The sequence below is a fragment of the Motacilla alba genome, chromosome 4A (assembly GCF_015832195.1).
Source record: "Motacilla alba alba isolate MOTALB_02 chromosome 4A, Motacilla_alba_V1.0_pri, whole genome shotgun sequence".
Lineage (NCBI taxonomy): Eukaryota > Metazoa > Chordata > Aves > Passeriformes > Motacillidae > Motacilla > Motacilla alba.
The window spans coordinates 12431773-12441201 of record NC_052045.1 but is presented as its reverse complement, the minus strand read 5'-3'; the positions used below and the strand labels follow the sequence as shown (position 1 = coordinate 12441201).

The window sequence follows — 9429 nt, the reverse complement described above, 5'->3', positions numbered from 1 at the left end:
AAGTGCTCCAGAATGAAAAATTGTGCAACTCAAGAGCCAAGAAAAAAGCCTTAATTATTCAACTAGTTTGGAACACTTGAAAGTATCCCTAAAAATAGGTGAAAGGGATGTTTGTCAGCTACAAAGAGATTTTCCTGCAGTAGTATTGCTTGTCTTATTTTATGATGATGCTACAGAATACAGTCCCTCAGGTAACCTCATTAATGTTTATGAATGAGCCCCTTGTTTCATACTTCTGGTTTGAGAAGGCAGAAATAGGGCAAGAGGCTAGCAAGACTGATTTTATCATGTATGCTTTGAAAAGCCCAAGGACATGGCTGTAAGGTCTCTAAGCATGTAATGTACATAGGCCAACAATTGGATTGGGTGCTTGCTAGAGATTTACCCTACGGGAGAAATCTAGGCAGGACTTTGGCTAATACCCTGGGTGAAATTCTGCATGCTTCCCAGTGGATCTGTCAGCAGGAGGCTGGCACTCTTCTGTGTCTCATCAGCCGTGTTGTTTTGATCTCTTCCGGCAAAGGCAACCTGTGACCATATGTTGTTATAGCCACAAGCGCTTCCACAGGGCGGTATCTGGTAAACCCTGCTGCCTGACAGCGCCTCAGCCCAGGGTGGAGGCTTCTTTTCACTATCTGTTCCTTAAAGAGGGCAACTGTTTCTTCTGGCTATCATAACAGGGCGGCAGTTACGAACAGCCCATAACAGTATGGGGCGGTTTCTGAGTCTTACCGCTCCATCCTTAAAAATAACAGCTCTTTTTTCTGAGCCAACCAACAATTGTGGTCAGCCACGAATACCAGTTTAACCATTTGGCAGCTGCCCTATAGGAAACAGCTCTTTCCAGAGAGCCAAAGGAGCCCTGGAGTCACACCGGGCTGCTTTCAGTCACCAGGGCACACTTAACAGATTTCCTTGTATGTGCAACCAACCTCTTTAACAACAAGCAAATCCTGGAAAGTTAATACCAAATAAACTGTAAAAGTGTGCGAGAACTAGTAATTCAAACTGATTCTTTATTTGATGAACGAGTGGTTAAAACTCTGTTCCTCCCCACACAAACGCGGCTTCTTGCTCTGTAGTTCCTTCTCCACCCGTTGTGTGTTGGGACTGTCAGCAGAGTTTATTTTGGGCTCGGTTCCACTACGCGCAGTAGTAGCCGGCTTCGCAAACAGTGCGCTGCAACTGGAACCGCCCCTTACGGCTTTAGGGCAGACAGCAGCGATAACGGGCTGCTGCCGGCCGGGGGGTCCCGCCCGCCCCCCGGGAATGCTCCGGGGCTGCCCCTGCTCCCGTGGCGCTGGGGCCGGCCGGGGTCCCGCGGGGGTCCCGCTCGGTGCCCGCCCGGTGCCGGGGTCCCGCGGGGGTCCCGCTCGGTGCCCGCCCGGTGCCGGGGTCGTGCCGGGGTCCCGCCCGGTCCCGCGGGGGTCCCGCTCTGCCGCACGTGGCGGGGGCTCGGCGGGGCGCGCTCCCCGGTCCCCCCGGCGGGCGCTCTTTTTGAATGAATGACCTCACCCGCGCCGGCCAACCGCCGCGCGGCCGCGCTTAATATTCATGAGGCGCCGCGCCAATGAGCGGGCGAGGAGGTTGTTTTAAACGGCAGAGCCCCGCAGCCAATCAGGCCGCTCTCGTAGGCAGCCAACGCGAGGCTGAGCCGCGCCGAGCCCCGCGTCGTGCCCTGCGCTCCGCTCCTGTCCACACTACCGCGAACAATACAGGTACGTGCAGCCCCGCCGCAACTTTTCGGGGGGCGGCTGCCCCCTCCCCGCCCTGCCCCCGCGCCTTCGTCCCTCTGCCCTGCCTGCCCTAGCATGCTTTTTTTTTCTCTCCTTTTTTTTTTTTTTTTAATGTTGCGTTCCGTTTCTTCCTTCCTCCGAGTTTTTGATTTTTTTTTTTTTTAATTAGAAAAAAATCGGGAAATTCACCCAAAACTTTGTTTCGCCCCTCTCGCGGGGATCGGCGGTGCCGGGGCAGATGCTGCGCGCAGCTGGCGGGGCGGTGGGCAGCGGGCGAGGCGCAGCGTTTGTCCCCCGCCGTCCTGCCCTGCCCCGCCGGGAGCTCCCCCCGCCGCCGAGGGGCCACCTGCCCCCGGTGCAGCCCCGTAGCTCCGCGCTGGGCTCCCGTGCCGCCGAGAGTAATATGGCTGGTGCAGCAACTACACCGGGACTAACTCCTCTTCTCCCCCGCATGGGCAGGGATTTTTCTCTGCCGCCTCCTAATGTCGCACGGCAAAACGCGCGGCGCCCTCGGCTTTTATGTGCCCCTTTCCCAGGGTGGGCTCGGTGGGGCTGGTGGCGGTGGGAAAGTTGTCGGCCGTGCGCAGTGCCGTGCCCGCTGTTTATTCTGCATTAATATGGCTGTCGCTTTAGCATCTGACAGGGATAAACCCTGCGCGCTGCGCCCGGCGGTCCCGGCCAAGCAGTTTTTTTCTCGCCGCCGCCACCTCCAAACTCCCCCGATCCATTCGCTTCTGCCTCCGCCGCTCTTCCCCTGCCCGAGAAGGTGTCTCTGGTGGGGCTGCGCCCGCGGCGGAGCCCCGCATCGCCTTTTCCCCGCGCCGCGCCGCCCGTGCTGTGGGCATTAATATGGCTGGCGCTGGAGAGCCCCGGCGAAGGGAAGAAAGACGTGTGAGCGGCACAGGGATGGGGAGGGGGGTCGCGGCGAGGAAAATCTCCTTCCCGGTGCCCCGCCAGGGGCTCAAACCTTTCGCTTTCGCCCCGGCTCCTCTCCCCCCACCTTCCCGTGTCCTCGGACGGGCGCTGGGGGGCCGCCCCGGGGCTCCCCGCACTCTTTTTCTGGCAGCGCGGAGGAGCGTAGCGGCGGCGGTAATGGCTGCACGGGAGCCTTTGTTAGAGAGCGCTGCGCTAGGCAGGGGCCGGGGGGGGGGCTCCCGCCCGCGCCCCGGCCCCGACGCCCCCGCCGCCCGCCGGGGGGCCAGCGGGGAGCCCCTCGGCGGCGGGGGCGGCGTTTTGGCGGGGCCGGCTGCCGGGGGCGGCGGGCGCGGGGGCCGAGCGCGGCGGAGGGGGAACGCGGCTTTGTTCGGCGGCGCGGCGGCGGCGGCGCCGGGAGAAGCCATCTTAGCGAGCGGGGCCGGCCCTGGGCGCGGAGCGCGGCCGCCGCCGCTCCCGCTGCCGCCTGCCCCGGCCGCCCGGGGCCGGCCCGGCGCCCCGCGCCCCCGGCCGCCGCCCGGCCCCCCGGCGCCCCCCGCCCGCCGCCCCACCGCATTTCAGGGGCACTTTCTTTCATCAGGAGGCGTTTCACAAAATGGAAGATGAATTATTGGCGTCTGGCGGAGCCGCCGCTGCCCCCGCCGGCCCCGGCCCCGCCGCAGGTGCCCGCGCCGCGGAGCGCGGCCGCCGCCGTGACCTTGGGGGGGCGCAGGTGCGGGAGGGGCGCGGAGCGGGCCCGGGCCGGGCTGGACCGGACCGGACCGGACCGGCCGCCGCGGGCCGCTCGCCCCCAACTTCGGAGCGGGGCCGGCTCCGCGCCCCGGGCCCCGGCACCGCGCGTTTTCCGCCCCCGCGGGGGCAGCGGTGTCCCGGCAGCGGCCGGAGCGGGCAGGGCGGCTCACGGCCGCTTTTGCTGCACCTGGCGGGTTAATGGGCGCAATTAAATATTAACGCTCTGCTAATAAAAATTAAATTTTCAAGGGACTTAGAAACTGTAAATAGAAAATACTGTTGCGGGCTTATGATATTTTTTATTAAGCGGGGAAAATTTAATACGGAAGCAGGAAAAGAAATGGAGCCCAAAAGTTAGCACCGTCGTTTCGGTAACTTGCCGATTGCATCTTTGCGCTGACCACTATGCCTCAAACATGTGTCACTTGGTGGAGCAAGAGCAAGCACAACTCACCTCGCAGAGCTCCACGGGTCCTATTGTGGTTAAAGTCAGCCTGTATTTGTGCCCTTTTTATATGTAAAAGGTTATTGCACTTTCCCGGGGCAACTAATTTGTACTGCCTGCTTACCTGGGCATCAGCTGCTAAGACATACACTCCAGCTCCTGAAAGGATAAGTCACTGCCTGGCACTGTGCATGCCACTCCAGCCCCAGTGTGGCAGCCAACTAAAACAGATACTTTATATTAGTTCATATATAAGGCTTAATAGGCAGAAGTATGTATATTTAATAGTCTGTCTCCAGTCTTTGGACATGATGTAAATATATATTAATGTAACACTTAAATCCACTGACTGGTTTCTCTTGGCTGGTCTGCAACCCAAGTATCAAGGGAGAATAATTTAACTCTCTGTATTGGGGATGGTAAGGGGTGTGTTTCTGATGAGGGGGTGTGTGTGTATATAAATATATGCACACCATATGTGTATGCATACACTGGTGTGTGCATTCATCTAAATATCATTTATTTGTTATTTTTTCCTCTGTCCCTACAGAGTCAAGATGGCTAAAGGTGATCCGAAGAAGCCCAAGGGCAAGATGTCTGCCTATGCCTTCTTTGTGCAGACGTGCCGTGAGGAACATAAGAAAAAGAACCCAGAGGTTCCAGTCAACTTTGCAGAGTTTTCCAAGAAGTGCTCAGAGAGGTGGAAGGTACCTTAATTTGTGACTTCCTGAAGGAACCTCTTATAGTATATGCTAGGGTGATGTGTGTGTGTCTGAACATGAAGGGAGCTGGTGCTGTTTTGGTCTGTGTGCTGTTCTTGGCAAGCTGACCTGGCCATTGGTCAGGTGCTGCTGGGGCCTGTAGCAATACTGAACATTTTAGCCTTGTGTATCTGCTTCTGGTGGAGTCTGGCATTTTTTACAATTCCCAAGCAATGCCCTTCAGCAGCTACTTCCTTCCAGGTGTGTGTCCATATGAGGACTCCGACTGTGCTGGTCTCATTTCTGTTGCTTCCTTGTTGCTGAGTGTGTCTGTGGTGGCTGTGATTTCCCGTACAGGACAGTCCAGTTAAAAAACAAACAAGTTCTGAAGCTCCCGTATTGAGTTGATATGTGTCTGCTTGTTTACATAAAGTTTGCCAGCTATTGAACAGTTGGGTAATCACAAGTTTGGCATCTCGTGTTTTGGTTTTTTAGACCATGTCAAGCAAGGAAAAGGCTAAATTTGATGAAATGGCAAAGGCTGATAAGGTACGATATGATAGAGAAATGAAGGACTATGGACCAGCTAAGGGTGGCAAGAAGAAGAAGGACCCCAATGCCCCAAAACGACCACCGTAAGTAACTTGGGGACGTTAAATGCATACGTGTTTTGGTTCATTTTCACACCCTGTATGTAACATGGCTTTCCAGGAAGTAGGTAGATGGGGGACACAGTGTCAGTATGGCAGGACTGGTAGTCATAACTGTCTTGTAAACCTTCTAGGCAGCTTGTGGTCTTGAGCTTGTAGGGCACTGACACAAACTGTCAATACTTGGTACTCTTAAACTCAGTGGTAGGAGTATCTCATAGGAGGATACTCTGTGTGTCTCATAGGAAGACACAGGTGGCTGAGTGAGCCTCTCTCACAGTGAGACTTGTGTATCTAAATGAAATTGGGTGAGGGGATACAAAACACTTACTTAGTAAGGAGCGTTGAGTAAAGGAGGCTGCAGGTCTGGGCTGCAGTAAAATCAAAACACGTTTACGCTTGTGTTTGATTTTTCTAAGTTAAAGAAAAGTTTCTACTCTGTGTGCTCATGCATGTGTCAGTGTTATGGGGGAGGGATGGAGGAAGGGGTGCTCCCTGGGCGTGCTGCTGTAAATGCTGACTGTCCTCTGGTGTTTCTTCCCAAGGTCTGGCTTCTTCCTCTTCTGTTCAGAGTTTCGCCCCAAGATCAAGTCCACAAACCCTGGCATATCTATTGGGGACGTAGCGAAGAAACTGGGCGAAATGTGGAACAACCTCAGTGATAGTGAAAAGCAGCCTTACAATAATAAGGCAGCTAAACTGAAGGAGAAGTACGAGAAGGTAAGGAGAGTTGTCACTTGTGCCTCCTCTGTACCAGCTCTTTTGTTGATGTGCTTTTGTAACATAGGCCTAGCTCAGCTGGCCCCAGCGTAGTTACAGCCGAGCTTTGCACAGGTTGGGGCAGAGCAGGATAGGGACCCACAGGCAGATTTCAGCAAGGAGAGAGAACTTTCCCCAGCGATGTGCAGCAGGGGCTGCTCGCGTTGCTTCAAAAAGCGTCTGCTGTGCTGTTACCGGAGCTTTGTCCCATTATCAGGAAACTTCGAGAGGCTGGCTTCTATTCTCCTCCTGAAAGAAATAGCCATGATGCAGGGCTCCAGGCCTCCATGGTTCATGAGCATGCTGAGGTGTCTGCATAGCTGTGTACTCCCGTGCTGGCTGTGCCTGCCTGGGGGTGCAGCGGGGGAGGCCAGCCCCTTACCTTAACGCCCGCTGCTGTACAAATGCTGTGTGTGTTTGCTGCTTAGAGCAAATTAAGACGTCCCCTTGACTTTGCAGGATGTTGCAGACTACAAGTCTAAAGGAAAGTTTGATGGCGCAAAGGGAGCAGCAACCAAAGCTGCTCGGAAAAAGGTAGAGGAAGAAGACGAAGAGGAGGAGGAGGATGAAGAAGAGGAGGATGAAGATGATGATGATGAATAAAACTGTACAATACTTGTCTCCATGTGAATACCATAGAGTAGGGGAAACACCATAAATGAAGCACCTCTTATTTGAGATGGTGTCTCTTGCCCTTATTAGGCTTAATTAAAAAAAAATTGGATTCCGATCGCGTTGTAGTTTCTAAAAGTGCTCTAGAAATTGTAACTGGTTTACATGAAGTGGCCATGGGTGTAGTGAGCACCCTGAAACTGTATCAAAGTTGTACATATTTCCAAACATTTTTAAAATGAAAAGGCGCTCTAGTGTTCTCCTAACTCTGTGCACTTTGCTGTTGGTGTAACAAAGCATTTAAAAATGTTTCAAGCATTTTTTTAATTTGTAAGGTGGTGTTACTATATGGTTATTGGCTAGAAAATCCTGGGTTATAAACTGTACATATCTATAGTTTGTAAAAACTAGACAGATTCTTGTGGTACATGCTTAGAGTGATGATGCCTTAGAGGAGCAGTGATTACTTGGAAAGGCTGTACGTTCCCCGGGGTGCCATGGCCCAAAGCATGCACTGTGAGGGTAGATCTATTTACACTACAGTGGGCGTCCATTTAGCTTAAAGTTGTCTTTCTGTATATAGTGAAATAGCATTCTGCTGCCATTCTTAGTTGTGGAAGGGGGTTCAGCTGGCATGAGAAGTGTATGGGTTTTTTTAGTTAAGTGCGGTAGTTTTTAAACTGAAACTGTAGACATCTCTTCATCGTCAACTAAGTGAAGAGCCAGTGCAGCAACTGAAGTTCAAAAACACTCTGTACTTAAACAAATTTGCAACGTTCTGTTTTTTTTGTATGTTTAGAATGCTGAAATGTTTTTGAAGCAAAATAAACAGTATTACATTTTTAAAACTGTTCTTGACAACACTCTAAATTTCTGGTTTAAGAGGATCTTAACAACAGCAAGAGGTTCATTTTGAAGTCTGTGGCATCCCTCAGGGCTGGTGACTTAGGAAACATTCTGACTCAAGGATTAAAAAAAAAAAAAATTTAAAAAATGGTGGCCAGCCAAAACTGGCTTAATTGAAAGAGATGGCTGCTCCAGCTAATATGCAATCGTAACTGTTTATGGCTGAGTGGCATAAGATGCTATGCAAGTTTGAACTTTATTACTTGAACTTGGGAGCCTAAATGAACATTCATGACGTAATTGTTTGTTTGTGTGTGTATATAGCAGCATTCAGAGATGCAGAGAAAGGTAGGTGGCTAGGAATGAGGCTGACACCATGGAATAAGTATAAAAGCATAGTTTGGATTTTTTTCAGTTGTGTTGGGTAAATTTATAGCCCAAATGCATTGCTGTACATATTAAAATGTGCCTTTTTTGTCCTGTGTTAAACTGTTTCAGACTTGTGGTTTTTTCTAGCCTCTTGTTTCGTGGCAGGAGCCAGGTGCCTACGTCTAACTCCCTGCTGCAGTAGGAGCGTGGCGCAGGTACTTGGTCTGTGTCCTTTCTCTGATGACACAAGGTTCAGTAGGAACTGGGGGCTGTGAGGTGGGGTGGGGGAGCAACAGGTCTCTTTCCCCTCTGGTCGCCAGCTGGCTGTGTCAAAGTCTTGCCTTTTTTCCAAATCCAAGCTGGGGGTGTTTTGTGGCACTTTAAAGGTAATTCCTGGTCTCTAACTGGTGACTGTCACCTTGTTTTTCTTTAGCACGGGAACAGCACGAGTTGGGAAAACTATAGCACCTCACAGTACCCCTGAATTCCTTCCTGTGCTGGCTCTAGCAGTCGGTGCTTGCCTGGTGGGGAGTAGATGAGAGTGTGAGGGCACTTGCATTAACAGCAAGGCAAGGCTGTGGGCTGTTGTGTCCAGCTGGTTTCAGAAGATGCAGTAACTCACAGGTGCAAACACTGGGTATGGGCTGCTGCCACCTCTGCTTTTGAGCCAAGTTTGATAAAGGGGTCCAGGCTTACAGGCAGTAACATTAGAATGTGGTTAAAACTACTTAGTTGCCTAACTGGGTAGCACTTCTGGCTTCCTCTGTCTTCTCAACAGCGTGACAACTTCTCACCAACAACAGCTTGGCAAAAGAGGGTGACCTAGTGTTGAGGTGGACTAAAACCTGAAAGGAAAATTTTCAGAATGGAGCAAGCTAAAAAACTGTCATGAAACATAGCAGCATGTAGCAACTTTTGTTTTTAAGGCTAAGCGACAGTTGAATCACTCAGAAGTACTTTTATAGTTGCTTAATTACAGTAATTTTTAGTATCTTTATTGCACAAAAAGGTGGTACTTGCCCCTATTTTATGGGCAGCTGCATTTTAAAAGCCTCAATAAAGCTGCATCTGGAAAAGAAATAGGTACTTCTGTATTTGCTACCCTTTCTGCATGTCTTCTGATGCAAGGGAGTAGGCAGCTGGAGATCCCAGCCTGTGGAAATTTGATGGGGAAGAGGTGGAGCAGAAAAAAAAAAGTGATGGCATCAGTTCAGGAGCTCTAATGCTGTTTCTATTGTCTAGTTGGCAAAATCTCCCCTTAGCCACATATGGGACTTGGTGTAGATCACTGTTGTGCAAATCGAGCTTGGCTTTGAATTAACTGCTAGTGAGCTGAGCCCCTATTGATAGTATCAGCAAATGAGGACTAGAGCTGACACCTCTTTGTCTTCATTGTATTGGAAATCTATTTTAGTTGCAGAGCTTGATCAAGGTCTCATACCTTACAGTGCACTCCCTGTTGCTGCTCTGCACACACCTAAAATATGGCATTCCTGGGGGATGCTGTTCAATGCAGCCCTAGTGCAGGCTTCCAGGGACTCACATTTGGATATTGCAGATGTAGTGGTGATGTTTCTTCCCTGAATGCTCTGCTGTTGATGAATGCCATAGTGTGAATGCATATAAACAACACCTAATTTCCCCCC

General features: G+C 51.5%; 1 protein-coding gene across 1 annotated transcript; it reads left to right on the top strand.

Annotated features, from left to right (window-relative positions):
• Positions 1–1579: 1579 nt before the first annotated feature.
• Positions 1580–7903, top strand: HMGB3 (high mobility group box 3). Its single transcript, XM_038123003.1, has 5 exons — positions 1580–1718; positions 4397–4553; positions 5043–5182; positions 5743–5917; positions 6416–7903. Exons 2-5 carry the CDS (start codon positions 4404–4406, stop codon positions 6557–6559), a joined length of 609 nt encoding a protein of 202 aa, XP_037978931.1. The 5' UTR covers positions 1580–1718; positions 4397–4403; the 3' UTR covers positions 6560–7903.
• Positions 7904–9429: the final 1526 nt, after the last annotated feature.